This window comes from Panthera onca, chromosome A2 (assembly GCF_046562875.1).
Source record: "Panthera onca isolate mPanOnc1 chromosome A2, mPanOnc1 haplotype 2, whole genome shotgun sequence".
NCBI lineage: Eukaryota > Metazoa > Chordata > Mammalia > Carnivora > Felidae > Panthera > Panthera onca.
In genome coordinates, this window is record NC_138340.1 from 55,098,191 (window position 1) to 55,114,840 (window position 16,650).

General features: G+C 41.9%; 1 protein-coding gene across 1 annotated transcript in view; it reads right to left on the reverse strand.

The window, feature by feature from the left end:
* CA2H3orf20 (chromosome A2 C3orf20 homolog) overlaps positions 1 to 15,992 on the reverse strand; it is a 90,501-nt gene extending 74,509 nt beyond the window's left edge. The window contains exons 1-5 of the mRNA XM_060631857.3: positions 15,481 to 15,992; positions 14,584 to 14,724; positions 9,286 to 9,405; positions 2,183 to 2,324; positions 860 to 1,132 (exon numbers count right to left, since the gene is read on the reverse strand). Of these exons, the coding sequence (XP_060487840.2) occupies positions 860 to 1,132; positions 2,183 to 2,324; positions 9,286 to 9,405; positions 14,584 to 14,724; positions 15,481 to 15,952 (1,148 nt within the window). The 5' untranslated portion in view covers positions 15,953 to 15,992. The remainder of the gene's footprint in view (positions 1 to 859; positions 1,133 to 2,182; positions 2,325 to 9,285; positions 9,406 to 14,583; positions 14,725 to 15,480) is intronic.
* Between the last annotated feature and the right edge of the window lie 658 nt (positions 15,993 to 16,650).

Consider the following 16,650-nt stretch of genomic DNA (forward strand, 5'->3'; position numbering starts at 1 on the left):
TGCTGGGCAGCCTGAGAGTTCAGAGAGCTCCCTCTCCTCCAAAGGTATGGGCCACTAAGTACCTAGAGGTTTTATTATTAAATGAGGCTCCCTTCCATCCCCCATCTCCTACTCTCTGCTGGAGGAAACAATCCTAGAAGGCATAAAAATGGTGCCAGAAAGAGGGCCCTAAATGGAGGTGAAGCGGCCCTGAACCCAGGCCTGGCTTTGCCACCAAATTCCTTTTGTGACATTAAATTGAGTCACACCATCTGTTCCTACAAAGAAGGGACAAGAATGTCTGGCTTAGTGTCTCCTCTCTTTGACGTATCATCCAACTCAGAGTGCAGAACCTGGAATAAGTGCTTTGCCCTCTCTGGCTTCACAGCCTTGCTGCCAAATGAGTTGGGCATCTGGTCCAGCCCCACTGCCTACTGGGGAGTGAATGACAGGACCGGGGCTGCAAGGTGACTTCTTCTTCTTCTTTTTTAAGTTTATTCATTTATTTTTGAGAGACAAAGAGAGAGGCAGATAGAGAATCCCAAGCAGGCTCCACTCTGTTTGTGCAGAGCCCAACACGAGGCTCAATCTCACAAACATGAGATCATGACCTGAGCCAAAATCAAGAGCCAGATGCTCAACTCACGGAGCCACCCAGGCGCCCCTCCAAGGTGACTTCTTGATGCACTGTTTCCCACCCAGACATCCTCCAAAGAGAGCCTTCTCTGACCTGGACAAATGCTTAATGTCCTGAAGAACCTGTGACCAGGCTTCTCTGGTCAGGTGAAAAGCCAAAGTAAATAATCAGGCCTGTTCAAACCCAGAAATTTTCTGGGGCTGAGTTGTTGGGGAGAAGGGGCAGCAGCAAATAAAAGGATACTACACGAAGGAGGATCCATCACAGAAGGTGTAATGCAACTTGATGACCTTCTTGGATGTCTTAGACTCCTGAGAATGTTGGCTGAAGTGAGGCTGTTGGTGGGCAGGAGGCTGGTGAGGGGTGGGGGTGGAAGTCTGAGCACCTGGAGGGTGAGGGGTCTGAGCGTCCCCTTTCGGGGCTGACATTAGATGAGAGGGCATCTTTGCCCTGTAGTTGCGAAAGATCATGGGGTAGGAGAAATTCCTCCCTTTCCACGAGGCCCTTTCAGCTTCTCTGCAGGGAAGGAGACCAACATATCTTCTAGCCACTTGGCTCTTACTCACCAGGAACACTGTCTCTATAGCCCCTGCCCAGCTCCCAAGACTCTTGTCCCATTTCTCTGTCCCCAAAGTACCTGTGTCCACCCCACTCCCCCTCATCCTAAAGGCAGTACTTAGGAAGAACTGGGAAGGCCCTGGTACCCCTCTGAAACCATTCCTTGCCTGATTTCCACTGTAAGCAATGGGATGAGGACCCATGGAGTAGGACTGAGTACAGAAGGGGAGTCTGGAGAGCAGGGTCTGGGGACTCTGCTCACTCCCCACTCCTGAGGTTACAAAGAAAGAGCTTCCATCCAGAATGTTACAGTAAAGGGCAAACTGGGTAGCTTCCCTTCTCCCATGTTCTTTAGCTGCAATGATGGCCCATGGGAGCCCAAGACATATGCCTTAGATGGGGCTAGGTTTTAAATCCTTTATGGCCCATGGTCTGAGCCTTTGGAGAAATGTAGACTAACTTACTAGGACTTGTGAGACCTCAAATCATAGATATCATTAATCACCCAGGTCAATGTTTTTTGTTTGCTCTGAGAGGATTTTTGCTGCTGCTGCTGCTGCTGCTGTTGTAGGAAAACATCTGACAAATTGTGTTAAGAAATAAACATTCAAGTCACAAAGCCTAAAAAGTGTAAGGAGCCCTGCAAAAGGTGAGGAGGCTAAGATCAATGACCTGGTGTCAGGTCCACCAAATTGTGGGACCTCCGGCAATAGCTTATTGGCTTGCTCTGGCTACTGGTTTCCTCATCCGCAAAATGGGCATACCCCTTCTTCCTCATCAGGTTATAGTGAGGGCTGAAAAGGACTGTGAGTGGTGAGAGCGTAGGGACATGAATGCATATGAGGGATGGCCATCACCCCATCACTGGTCACTGTCGTTGGGGGCACTGGGCAGCTGGCACTTCCTGGCCCTGTTCAGACACTTCCGTGAATTCCCCGTCATGCACACACAGGTAGCTGGCAGCCATACCCAATGTTCGCGTCTGCCCCCAACCACCCAGGCGCTCACATAAGGCGACACATCTCCTGCAGCTTCTCTCGGGCCTCAGGGCAGGGGTCGCTGAACTCCATACTGTCAGAAGCAGAGTTTCTGAGTCCTCGTTGGAGGGGTGACATGGTTATGTCTTCGAAGTTTTTTGATCTGCCTGTGGCTGGAGAGGAAGAAGTTAGAGAGAGGTTCTAGAGGATGGTTTCTTAAGACGTCATGTTCACATGGGGGTGAGGTGGCAGGGAGCAATTCTCCTGATAGTCAAAATAATCGGGGGGCATCATTCATGCTTCCCGGGGATGGGAATCCCTGGCATGTCACTATAACACAGAGACACTGCTCTGTGAGTCAACTAAGAATGTGTTAGGAACAGGCATGTGCAGAGTGGCATACCCAGCTATGTTTCCCCAGGACAGCCTGGGCCTGGGGCTGCCATGCATGCTGAAGTGATTCCCTTTTGACACTTCTGATTAAAGACAGAAAATCTCAGTTCCAACTCAATTGGCTGCAACACTTCTCCGACGCTGGCTAATCTTGGGCCTTCTGCAGAGGGCAGTGTGTATCGACAGACTGAGACTGCATTTTTTTTTTTTTTTTTTACATATTGTGGTAAAATACATGTAACAAAAATTTACCGTCCTAACCATTTTTACATGTACAGTTCAGTGATATTAAATACATCCACACTGCTGTGCAACAATCACTATCATCTACCTCTATAACTCCCGTTTTGTAAATTAAAGCTCTTACCCATTAAATAGTAACAACTCCCCATTCTCTACTCCCCCCAGCCTCTAGTAACCATCACCTTACTTTCTGTCTGAGTCTGACTATTCTAAATACCTCATATAGGTAGAGCCATATAGTACTTATCTTTTTGTGATTAGCTTATTTCACTTAGCATAATGTCCTCAAGCTTCTTCCACATTATAGCATGTGTCAGAATTTCCTCCCTTTTAAAGGCTGAGCAATATTCCGATGTGTATGTATAGACCACATTTTATCCACTCATCCATTGATGGACACTTGGGTTGCTTCCATGTTTTAGCTATTGAGAATAATGTTGCTAGGAACATGGATATATATATATCCGTGTATATATATATGTATATGTGTATATATATATATATATACACATATACATATATATATATATATACATATACACACACACACATATATATATATATCCGTATAATGTGTATGTTTCCAATTTGAATGTCTTTTATTCCTTTTCTTCTCAATCTTGCTTTGGCTAGAACTTCCAGTTCTAAGTTGAATATAAGGGGTGAACTTGGGTACCTTTTCCTTGTTCCTGATCTTAGAAGAAGAGCTTTCCATCTTTCATCACTGAATATGATGTTTGTTCTATGTTTTTCACATATGACTTTTACCACGTGAAGGTAGTTTACTTCTATTCCTAGTTTGTTGAGTGTTTTTTAATCCTGAAAGGGTGTTGAATTGTCAAATGCTTTTTCTGCACTGAGATGATCATGTGGTTTTTTTCCCCTTCACTCTGAGATTGAGTTTTGTTATTGAACCATGTTTGCATTCCAGGAATAAATCCTTCTTGGTGTCATGCTGTATAATCCCTAATGTACTATTGAATTCCGTTTGCTAGTATATTGTGGAAGATTTTTGCATCAATGTTCATAAAGGACATTGTCTGTGGTTTTCTTTTGTTGTAGTGTCCTAGTCTGGTTCTGGTATCAGGGTAATGCTGGCCTCACAGAAGGAGTTGAGAAGTGTTCCCTCTTATTTTTTTGTTAAACTTTGAGAATGAAGAATAATTGTAATTAGTTCTTTAAATGTTTGGTAGAATTCACCACTGAAGCCATCAGGTCTAGGGTTTTTCTTTGTTGGTAGGTTTTTGATTACTGATTTAATCTCCATAGTATTTATAGATCAACATTTTTCTACTTCTTCCTGAGTCTTGGTAGGTTTTGTGTTTCTAGGAATCTATCCATTCCATGCAAGTTATCTAATTTGTTGGTATATGATTGTTCATTTTCTCTGTTCTAATCTGTATTTTTTACCTTGTCTAGCTTTGGTTTTAGTTTCTTCTTCTTTTTCTAGGTCCTTAACTTGTGAAGTTAGGTTATTTGATGTCTTTCTTATTTTGTCTTTAATGTAAGCACTTAAAACTGTAAATTACCCCCTTAGTACTACTTCTGCTGCATCCTGTAAGTTTTGGTATATTGTATTCTAATTTTTATTCATCTCTGTTTTCTAATTTCTCTTGCAATTTCTTCTTTAATCTGTTGGTTGTTTAAGAATGTGTTATTTACTTTCCACAATTTTGTGGTTTTTTTCTAGTTTTCCTTCGTTATTGATTTCTAACTTCATCCCATGGTGGTCCGAAAAGATACTTTGTATATCCTTTTTAATTGATTGAGACTTAAAATCTGTGGCCTAACATATGGCCTATCCTGAAAAATCTCCCATGTGCACTTGAAAAGAATGTGTATTGTTTTGTTGTTTGTGCTCTAATTGGTTTATTTCCTCTCTTTCCTTATCTTTTGCCTGGTTGTTTTTCCATTATGGTGAGTAGGGTATTGAAATTTTCAACCACTATTGTAGAACTGTCTTTATTCTGTCAGTTTTTGCTTCAGCTATATATATTTTTTTGCATCAGATATTTATATGGTCTGTCATTAGGTGCATAAACATTTATAATTATTATATCTTCTTGTATTGAAACTTTTATTAATACCAGTGTCCTTTTTCTCTTATAAACTTTTGAGAGAGAGAGAGAGAGAGAGAGAGAGAGAGAGAGAGAGAGAGAATGTGCATACTCAAGCAGGGGAAGGGGAGAGGGAGAGAGAGAATCTCAAGCAGGCTCCATGCCTAGCACAGAGCTCGACATGCGGCTTGATCTCAACAATTGTGAGATCATGACCTGAGCCAAAATCAAGAGTCAGATGGTCAACCAACTGAGCCACCCAGGTGCCCCTCTTATAATCTTTTTTGATTTAAAGTCTATTTTGTCTGATACTAGTATTGCTACCCCCGTTCTCTTTGGTTAATATTTGCATAGAATATCTTTTCTCCATCCTTTTACTTTCAACCTGTTTGTGTCCTTGGATCTCAAGTGAATCTCTTATAGATAGTACATCATTGGATCATGTGCTCTAATCCATTCTGCCAATCTCTGTCTTTTGATTGGGGAGTTTAATCCATTCATATTTAAAGTAATTACTGACAAGGGATTTCTGTCATTGTACTTTTTGTTTACTAGATGCCTTATGGCTTTGGTCCCTCAGGTCCTACAATACTGTTTTGTGTTGATTGTGTGATAAGATATTTAAATTCCTTTGTCATTTGCTTTTTTGTGTATTGTATAGCTATTTTCTTTGTGGTTACAATGAGGGAAACAGTGGGGATTGCATTTAACATCCCAAAGTTCTAACACTCTAATTTGAATTTTTATCAGCTTAACTTACAAAAACTCTCCTTTAACAGATTCATTCCCACCTCTTTCAGTTGTTACAAGATTATATCTTTATAATTTTTTAAATGTGTATTTATTTTTAAGAGAGAGAAAGAGACTGAGTGTGAACAGGGGAGTGGAAGAGACAGAAAGGGAGACACAGAATCTGAAGCAGGCTCCAGGCTCTGAGCTGTCAGCACAGAGCCCAACGCGGGGCTCGAACCGCGAGACCATGACCTGAGCTGGTCAGACACTTAACTGACTGAGACACCCAGGTGCCCCAACAAGATTACATATTTATTTAGTATATGCACCAAAACATAAACTAACGATTTTTTAAAAATGTATTAGTATTTTGAATTATGTAGAAAACAAGATTTGTAGTTAACCAAAGTTACAGTAATACCAGCTTTAAAACTAATAATTTTTTCTTTAAATGTATAAGTCTTTTAAATCCTTTTGAAAAACAGAGGCATCTGGGGGGCTCAGTTGGTTTAGCATCCGACTTTGGATTAGGTCATGATCTCACAATCTGTGACTTCGAGCCCCGCGTCGAGTTCTGTGCTGACAGCTCAGAGCCTGGAGCCTGCTTCAGATTCTGTGTTTCCCTCTCTCTCTGCTCCTCCCCTACTTGTGCTCTGTCCCTCTGTCTCTGTCTCTCTCAAAAATAAAAGGAAAACACTTAAAAAATTAAGATAAATAAATGAATAATGTAAAAAACAAAAAGTACAGTTATGAACCAATTACAATAATACTAGCTTTTATAATTGCCCATGTATTTTCTTTTATCTGGGAATGTTTTAATATCTCCCTCACTTTTGAAGGACAGTTTAGCTGAATATAGGATTTTTGGTTGATAGGTTTTTTTTCTTTTATCACTCTGAATATACAGCCCTGGTGCCTTGTGGCCCCCAAAGTTTCTGATGAGAAACCTGCTGATAATCTTATTGAGAATTCCTTGTATATAATGATTTTCTTTTCTCTTGCTGCCTTCCAGATTCACTGTCATTGTCTTCTGAAAGTTTGATTATAATGTGTCTTGGTGTGGGTCTCTTTGAGTTCACGTTACTTGGAGTCTGTCAAACTTCTTTGGTGTTTATACTCATGTCTTTCATCAAACTTGGGACTTTTCATTTCCTCAAATATTCTTGCTATCCCTTTCCCTCTTCTCCTTCTGAGACTTCCACAATGTGTATGTTATTCTCCTTGATGGTGTCCCACAGGTCCCTTAGGCTCTGTTTACTTTTTAAAAATCTGTTCTTCAGATTTAATCATTTCAATTGTTCTATCTTCAAATTTGCTTATTCTTTCTTCTGCCTGCTCAACTCTGGGTGGCAATGTTTTGTGCTTATTGTACTTATTTTCACAGTTATAACCCTGTGGCAGGTGTCAGCTGGTATAAGGATTTGGTGACATGAACTTGTGGAGATAGTCCTCCATGACTAAAATTCCAGAGGCATCATTTCAGGTCCACATGTTTCTGAGCCTCTGCTGCCCACCCAACTGGAGCCACATGCTCTCTCTTAATATATGTAGGCTCAACTTCATCCTGGTTTCAAGAATGAAAATGAGTTTCAAGCCAGGGCCACTGCTCAGGCTCCAGCTGGGTCCTGAGTGCCTCAAAATGAAGTCTTCCTCACTGTCAGCCAACTCTTCGGCTTTCTGGCTGGTACTTGGATACCATCTCTGGTATCTGCCACTATGAGTGGTTTCTGGTCCCTTTTGCCACTCCTCCTGCCACCCAAGACCAGAGACTTGGCCCTGAGTCCCAGCTAGCAGCTGGCTGACCTCCTGAAACATCTTCTAGTCTGACCATTCATGTCTGGCTTGGCCCTAGTTGCCTTGGATCCTTGAGGGTTATATCTTTTCACTCCAACCAGGAACCATTTTTTGACAGACTTCTCTCAGTTCTCCTTCTGTAAAGTTGGGATACTTTCAAAAAATAGCTATTGTTCCCTCAGGGAGTAAACTCCTGAAGCCTGTCTACTCCAAGTCTGCTTGGTCCTAGAACTGCAAAGGGGGCAGTTGGTAAGGTGTGATAGCACATGTGCATGAGCAGAGAGCAGAGGTCCAAAATTCAAAGTGGCCTAAAACCAGAATAACTGTACAACATATACAAACTGGGAAAGTTTTTAGAGTGAAAGCGGGCATCATTAAATGTTATGTCAGAACAATAAGCATAAACTGGGACATTCCTGGGCAAAACAGGTCTACATGGTCACTTACAAACTATTAGAGAAAGTTAATCATCCATTCTGGCATGTATGTATGAGACTAATTTCTAAACATATCAAGAACCTATAACAGATGCAACACCACGAACATACATCTAGTCAGAATGATGCACATCATGACAAATCACATTTTGGTGGGGTAGCAGAGGAAAACAGCCGGACAGACAAAGAGGCCAACAGAAGGCATCACCTGCAAGATCATTAGGAGGAAAAATCATGAAATCACAGTTTATCTTGAAGATACTTTGTCTTCTCTCACAGGGATTCTGTTGATTTAGGGCCAGCTCAGGAGTGGATATAATAAAACCAGGAGCACATAAATTGGGATGCTGGAAATGATGCTGTGGGTTATTGAACCACAGTGACAGAAAGCACATCAACAGAGGTAAAGGAGCTTGGGAAACGAGAGGGGGAAGCTGGATCTACTCCAAACAAGGAAGCTGAAGATGTCAGTTCCATTTGGGAAGGTGTTCTTTGTCTTAGAGTCCTCATGTATACCCCCAGGATTTAGAACAGTGAATGGTAACTAGCAATTGTTCACTAAACATTTGTTCACTAACTGAAGACACAGGAGGAGCTTGATATGGAGAATGAGGCCTGGAGGAAGGCAAATCACATAGTCAGCAAGAGGCAGGGTCAGAAATAAAATGCAAACTTCTCAACTTCCAGCCTTACCTCCAGTGTCTGTGGGAATCAACTGGACAATCTTTGAGCATTCCCACCTTTTGTTGATCCTTCCACCACCTACTTTGCAAGTATAGTCCTCCCTGCCTACCCCATTCCACCATCTGCCATCACAGCTGGTTGGGGAGAAGGTAACTGGAAATTTCATGAGACTTTGCCTTGCCACTTCCACTCCCAACTTATTTCTCGGAGGTTCTGGCTGCATGGTTGCTGCTATACTATCTGGTCTACTGCCACCTGTTCTTTGTCTTAAGCCTTTCTTTCTGTTGTGTGTCCTCCTCCGTGGGATAGCAGGTCCCTCTATGTCTTTCTCTTCTTTCTGCATGAATCAGCCCACTTTGGGACATGCTGTTAGGTCTGGTATCCAAATACGTCTCTTCAGATACTCGTTCCCCCACTGGCTGTGTGAGTAGGAGCAACATAGATCTCTCTCTTGATAGAGGGGGTGAGTTTGGGATACTGAGGGGGATGGAAGATGTAGGTTTGATAGGGATGTTGTCCTGTGTGAAGGGAACCACATCACCAGGAACAGAGGGCACGTAAAACAATCAAATGGTGAGACTGCACTGTGGAGTGACTGGGTTGAGATGTGTCAACTTTTATGGGAAAGAATCTGTGTCAATAGCTTCTGCCAACAGGCAGGACAGCCATGTACCCTTCCTATCAGAAAACTAAATCAAAGCATCTCATCAACCTGCACTGGGAATCCTCTATCCCCTCCCCCACCCCCTCCCCCAAAGATGGGCTAAGAGCTCTTTGCTGGAATCCTCTGTTACCTGTTTTCTTCTTGACTTCCCTTCCAGTTGAGAGGGAAAAGCTCAGACAGCCAGTAGATGACTCGTAGACAAGCTGGTAAGGTGAGTTCACACCCATGGTTGGAGTGCTCACAGAGGAATCTGGAGTGGAAGATGGAGGAACTCTTTTTTCAACTTTTCAATTTTTCTTGTAACCAAAAATTTAGTATTACATTTTTTGTTCTGACAGTATGGTAGAGTAGATATTCTAAAGTGCCCTGATTGCTACAAAACAACCACATCTTGGAAGAAAAAGACTTTTTAATGCATGAGCAGGCTCAGAGTAATTAAGGGGAATCTTTAAGATTCCTTTCTGATGGTACCCCTCACCCTACTATAGTATCCCTCAAGACAGTAATGACACCAGCACAGGGAGCCGGGAGCAGCAAGCACAGAAGGTGATGGTATTATTGCGAGGGCAAATGCAGGTATAAGTGCGGCACTAGGTGGAGGGAATAAACATTGGGCCAATTATTCTCTATCCAGGACACTGAAATCAGATGCTTCTTCAACAACAAATCAGGCTCTTGCAGAATCACACTGTTTCACATAGAATCATTTGATATCCGACCACTTGAGAATTAAAATTTAGCACCCCCATCACTGGCGGAAAATCGTGATCATACTTACATAAACTTCATCAAATCATTGACTCATTCTTTACCCAAATATGGTCATTTCGCTGGTTAGGCATGAAATTGTTAGGAAATGTTAAGCAACTTATCATGGTTCATTCAAATTCCTAAAGAAAATGGCAGACCTGACCTAAATAGATAAAGACTATAACCAGAGACTGCACACGTGCAAATAATAACCTTCACTAGTGATACAAAAGTTAAGATCAGGATAACTTTCAGTACCTTCTAAGTTAGCAGAAATGAACTGACAACAGCCAATACTGGTAAAGATGGGATAAAACCAGTCAACCATGCTGGTATAGGCAAAATCCGTCTAGAAAATAGTATTTGGTAAGAGCTGTACACATATTGAAACTTTCTGCCCCAATAATCCCTCTTAATCAATCTTAACCAATAGAAACTGAACTTGCATATTGCGATGCATATTATACTAATAGTAGGAAACTGAAAACCTAAGCATTTGGTTAATAATAGAACCTGAACATTAAAAGTCTACAATGAATTAAAGCGACAATTATTAAAATATATAGCTATGTTGGCAAACATTTGTCTCTCAGTTAAGGAAACTGAGAGGCAGTAAAATTGTAGTATTTATATATACATATATATACATATATATATATATACATATATATACATACATATATGTATATATACGTATATATATACATACATATATGTATATATACGTATATATATATATACGTATATATATATATATACGTATATATATACGTATATATATATACATACAGAGAGAGAGAGAGAGAGAGAGAGAGAGACCAAAAAGGAGATTACAAAAATGAAAAATAGGAATTATGTAAATAAAGATGGCAAGATTATTTGTTTTCCTTTTTTGTATATGTTTTACTTAGTAATATTGCCAACAACTGAAAATCAAGGAGCAGTCCAGTTTTCTTTCATGACAAGGCAGACTAGTATGTACTGGAAAGGAGAAAAGGCAGGAAGCAGGCTTATCACTAAGGAAATGCTTCCTTAAGCAAAGGGTATATTCTGGCTGTAGCTTTAAGGGAAGACTACTCCAGACCCAGTTACAGCTTTGGTCTACCTCATGCAGTAAGAGGGTCCAGAAAAGCAAATGTCATGTAAAATACGTCAACAGCATTTGGATCTTCTTTTTAATGCCCTGTAAGAGCTAATTCAAGTCCTTCTAGGATTAATGCTTTTCCAAAAAGAACAGATCAGTCCTTCATTTATATTTTGTTGGTTAGGTTTTTTTTTTTTTTTTTCCCAAGCTCTAGGCTTGTTTAAAGAGGAGCATCTGAACAGACATGCCAGCAAGTGAGAGATTTCTTAGGGAGTGTGGTGGAACACTCCTGCTAATGTAGCAGGATGCAGAAATCATCAAAGCCTTTCCAGAGTTCAGCTCAGTTCTCTGCAAATTCTCTTCCACCATATTAACCACAACCCAGAAGGGAGGCAGGAAGCCACTGAATCACGGGTGAACGTCTGTGACCCTGCAAGAATGCTCAAACACCTTATGGGATGGAATACTAATGGTGACAACCATTTCCTTTTCAAGGTAAGGGAATGCTACATTCAGGTAGGGGAGCATCTTGGGCAGGTCTGAGGGTGAGCCACTGGGCCAGGTGGGACTTTCCTACCCATGCAATAGACCGGCAGGCAGTGTCCCCCACAAATGAGATGGATCTCTAAGCTCCACACAGAATGCAAGATGCAGGACTCCATGCATGCTGGTAACCATCTGTGTATATAGTTACAGCATAGTTAGAGGGCCAGTGTTTTCATGGCATAGCTGATCCTGAGCAGCATGCGCAAAGAGTAAATTCCCTTAAAACAAAGACCTCCAGGTCATGGTAAATAGTGCGGAGGTGGGGGTGGGGGAGTCCAATTGGAATTTTATTTTAGAAAATGAAAACAAACTCGAAAACCAAAAAATAAATAATCCAATTAAAAAAATGGGCAGAAAACATGACCAGACATTTCTCCAAAGACAACCAGATGGTCAAGAGACACATGAAGACAAATAAGCAGAAGGAAAAAAGAGAGACAGACAGACAAACAAAGAAACAGACTCTTAAGTACAGAGAACATGCTGATGGTTACAGAGGGGAGGTAGGTGGGGGAGGGGTGAAATAAGTGAAGAGCTCTGAACAAGGCATAGGATTGCTGACTCACTATATTGTACACCTGAAACTAACACAACACTGTATGTTAAATATGCTGTAATTAAAATTAAAAACTTCATAAAATTTAATAAAAGAAAAAAATAAAGCATACTTGGATCGAGGCTTAGGAAAAAACCCCAAAATTTATCAAAATAACTTCATTTTACCTTGTATTTAACAAAAGTTTGTTGATTTCGTAAGCACACGCTAATTCTCATAAGCAATAAAAATGACTGTGTCATTTTTTTTTTTTTATTTTTTGAGGTGGGGTGATTTTCTTTTTTCCTGGATGGTTGTAGGATAGCAATAAAACATGAGTACCTTCCTGTTTTTCTTTGCAAAAATACCCAAGGGCTTTACCAGTTTTTATTTTTAACTGACCCCCAAGTCATCCTTTCTGCAAGGAGTCGCTGCCCCAGATGATTTTCCTGTCTCCAGTAGCTGATTGGTTTTGCCTCACTGTGCCATCGTCAGTGGCTTCGCATGGGGACTCAGCAGCTTTCCAACATCGCTTCCACTGACTCCATGAAATCCTACATTTTTCTTGCAAGGCTGCCAATTTTATTATGCAATTTATTTGTACTGTACATGTATATTATCAGATGTTTAAGTTCTGACCTCCAAGGAAAGGTTTGTCCAAGATGGACAAACATCCAGTGGACGGGGAGAGATGCTATTTTATAGGGAGGGATGGATTTTACAGGTGAGAGTCAATGGTTGTGAGATTTAAATTTTTTTTACACTTCCCTATGAAACCTAACAGGCAGGATGACTTTCAGGCATCCAAAATGAACACAGGTGACCTTTGAACAACATGGGTTTGAACTGTGAGGGTCCACTTATATGTGAATTTCTTTCAATAACTATAGTACGGTCCTGTAAATATATTTTTTATTCCTTAGGATTAAAAAAAATTTTTTTTAATGTTTATTTTTGAGAGACACAGAGAGAGAGAGAGAGCGTGAGCAGGGGAGGGGCAAAGAGAGAGGGAGAGGGAGACACAGAAAACGAAGCAGGTTCCAGGCTCTGAGCTGTCAGCACAGAGCCCAACACAGGGTTCGAACTCACAAGCTGTGAAATCATGATCTGAGTTGAAGTTGGATGCTTAACCGACTGAGCCACCCAGGCGCCCCATCTTCCTTAGGATTTGTTAACAAATTTTCTTTTCGCTACCTTATTTTATTGTAAGAATACAGTATATAATACATATAACACACAAAATATGTGTTAACTGTTTATGTTAACAGTAAGAATTTTGATCTATATTAGGCTATTAGTAGTTAAGTTTTGAGGGACTCAAAAGTTACATCTGGATTTTTTACTGCTTGGGGGGTCAGCACAAGGGTCAGTTGTACTTGTATATCCACCATGCTTAAGAGATACATTAGATACAACTGATTCACTGCGTCTCCCAGATCCTATTCCCCTCCACCCCTCTCTAATGCTCACTTCCTCCAACTTAGCATCCAGCATTCCCCTCCACGCTTTTATACTGTACCCAAAGCAATATTGCTTGTATTCTTTCAAATTTTATTTAAATAGTATCATACCAAATGTATCCTTCTCAAACTTGCTTTCTTTTATTTGCTTAACACTGTGTTTTGAGATTTTATCTGTACTGATATGTGCATTTTAATGCTTATTTCATTTTGTATTATTTTTTTCTTTTTAATTGAAGTATAGTTGACATACAATATTATATTACTTTCAGGTGTGCAATACTGTGATTCAATATTTATGCACATTACAAACTGCTCATCACAGTAAGTGTGGTCGCCTCTGTCACATCTGACACATCTGTCACTATAGTATTATTGACTACAGTCCCTATGCTGTACAAGTGCTTGATTTTTACTTCTCACTACGTTCCATTGTTTAAATAGACTATCAATTGTTTTCCTCCTATTGATGGACACTTATGTTGTTTTCAATTTTATTTTCTTTTGCCATTCCAAACAGTACTGCAATAAACATTCTGGTACAACTTCTTGCACACGTGTGCCAAGTGTGACTAGCCAAGTGTGGCTAGTGGACTGATAAGAATCCACACCAGGCCATGGCCAGATGAGCACAAAAATTAAGAGTAAACATTTAGAAACCTCTGTGTCAATTTTACATTGCTGTCACATCACATTTTTGAAAACGTCAGTCCACGAGAGATAGAGATCGGCAATTTTACAAGTTGGTCCTTTACCACAGACAGTTTGAAAAGCACAGCCCTAGGGAATGACCTAGAAGAGAAGTTGCTGAGTTGTCACATGCTAGAGCATCGACCACCTTGCAGATACCATCAAACTGCTCTCCATGGGAACTGCACCGATTTCTATACTCACCTGCAGCATTTAAGAATCTCTGTTGCTCCAGAATCTCTCTGTTTGAGAATCCACCTCAACTCTTGGAGATGTCAAATGTTTAAACTGGGGATTTGACCTTTCTATTGCATTCTTAGTGGCACTATTCGAACTTCTAAGGGCTGAAGCTTGGGTACCCACCTTTCCCTGTCTGTCCAGCACCATAGCTACTTTTTCCAATTGTGCTGATCAGGTAGTCAAGAGCCATCTCCTTGGCATTGACGTGGAGGAGCAGGCTGGCCTCCACGAAGCGCCTTGTGATGTCCAGAGGATTGGCACCTACTAAAGGAATCATTGAAGCAACTCATTTTCCTCCCAGCACAGGGCTAATGCTTCCAGGAAAAGACCTCTGTAAATGGCCCAGGAAATAAGGGTAGAGGGAAGCTCTATTCCTAGGGTAAGCAAGTGAGGGTCTTTTAATAGAAGGGTCTCCTTAATGGAAGGGTCTTGATTTCCCAAGACCTGTCAGGTGGCATTTTGCTCTCTACCCCCCTTACCCTTCTCTCTTCCTACCCACAGGCCGGGGTCCTGGTGCCATTAGTATTTAAAATAACATCTAGAAAGTTCTAGAAGCATCTAGAAGGCTCAATTACTGATATGGCTCTATCTTCCCTCCTTGATCTTGGGGTTACACCCTTACCATGGATGGTCTTGCTAAACACCAATCAGCCCTCTCAATTCACCCCCTCTTCCTGGGTGTTGCCTCTCTCCACCCTTCATTTCTACAAACTCCACCCTTCAGTGCCTCTGGCCTCACACTGTTCTCCACAGCCTACCTTCCAGTCTGAGCTCAGCAATACTGGGGGAATGGGAGAAAAAAGTAGAGAACACTTTGGGGGGAGAGGATGACTCTTGAGGGGGGTTGTGGGACAGGGTTCTATTCCTATGGCAGACCCATGGCTGCCACCTATCCCTAGCATATTCTTATACACCTGGCTGGGGGGGCTATGGTGGCTGTGGTGGACACACACACATCGGTCTGGGTAGATCCTTCTGGGCTCAGAAAAAATGGAGAAGAATCTGGTGAGCCAGCCTTACCAGATACAGACTCCACCATGGCCTTCATCTTCAGGGTGAGCAGCTCTGTCAGCAGGTGGATGGACCGCCGCTGGAATTTCTGCAGGATTTCCCGGCTAGAGTGCACCAGATGGCCATGGGTGGGAGAGCGGGTGAAGCTGGCGGGCCCAGTGGGTGTGGGCAGTGACGGAGGTGGTAGTACTGGTGGGGGTGCCTTCTTCTGGACAGGGGCCTGCATGGAGGTTGATTCCTTAAGCACCACAGGTGGGGATCCAATGCTGATCTCCAGGCCCAGGATGTCAGACGCAGTAGGTACCATGGGGTCGGCAGTGAGTTCCTCCCAAGTGAACTCAAAGATGTTCCTGATGCCCTTAGGTACAGAAATGCCTGCATTCCGGCAAATGATGAGCAGTTTGGAGATGCGGGCCAGCAGCCTGGGGGCCAAGGCTGTGTATTGCTGGTACAGTTCTCTGTTGCTCTTGATGTCGTTCATGTTGCTAGAGTATGCATGCTGCTAGGTAATACTGTCCATCTCAGATAAGATGGACCTTCAGCTGTAAAAAGTCAGAGCCCCCTGAGAGGTGAATGAGAGCGAAAAGTTCTTACCTAAGGTGAAGCCTTGGAGACAAACAGAATGGAAGTGCTGAAATGGCCTTTACAGGTCATTGAGCCAGTGGTCCTATCCAGGGAGGATAAGGAAGTAACTGGTCACTCCTCACACAGTAGGGCAAAGGGATGCCCCTCTTCCCTTTTCTTCCCAGAGACAGCAACAGATAAACCCACATTGATGAGTCGCTTTGGAAAGGGCCTTTGGGGATGACCAGATTCCAGAAATGGTTCCAGGGACAGTCATACAAACCAAGTACCTCTTGGGAGGGACCCTGCGGGGCTGGAGGAGTGGAAAGGATGGGGAAGGGCGAAAGGTTCCACCGTACCTTTTATAGTTAGAGACCTGAGAGTGAGAGATCTTCTTGTAATTTAGTAATAAAAATCTGCAAAGAACAAAAAGATGCTTTATTGGCTGTCTGGAGAGGGTGATGTGGAAGTTCCTGGTGGTGATGCAAGTGTGGGTATGCAATCATTCAACATGTACATCCAAGGGCAGACAGAGAATACATTTTCTCAATTCAATGACTAATATTGGCCACATTTCATCAAAGCAAGGTTTTAAGCAATTGATTGTAAGATGCA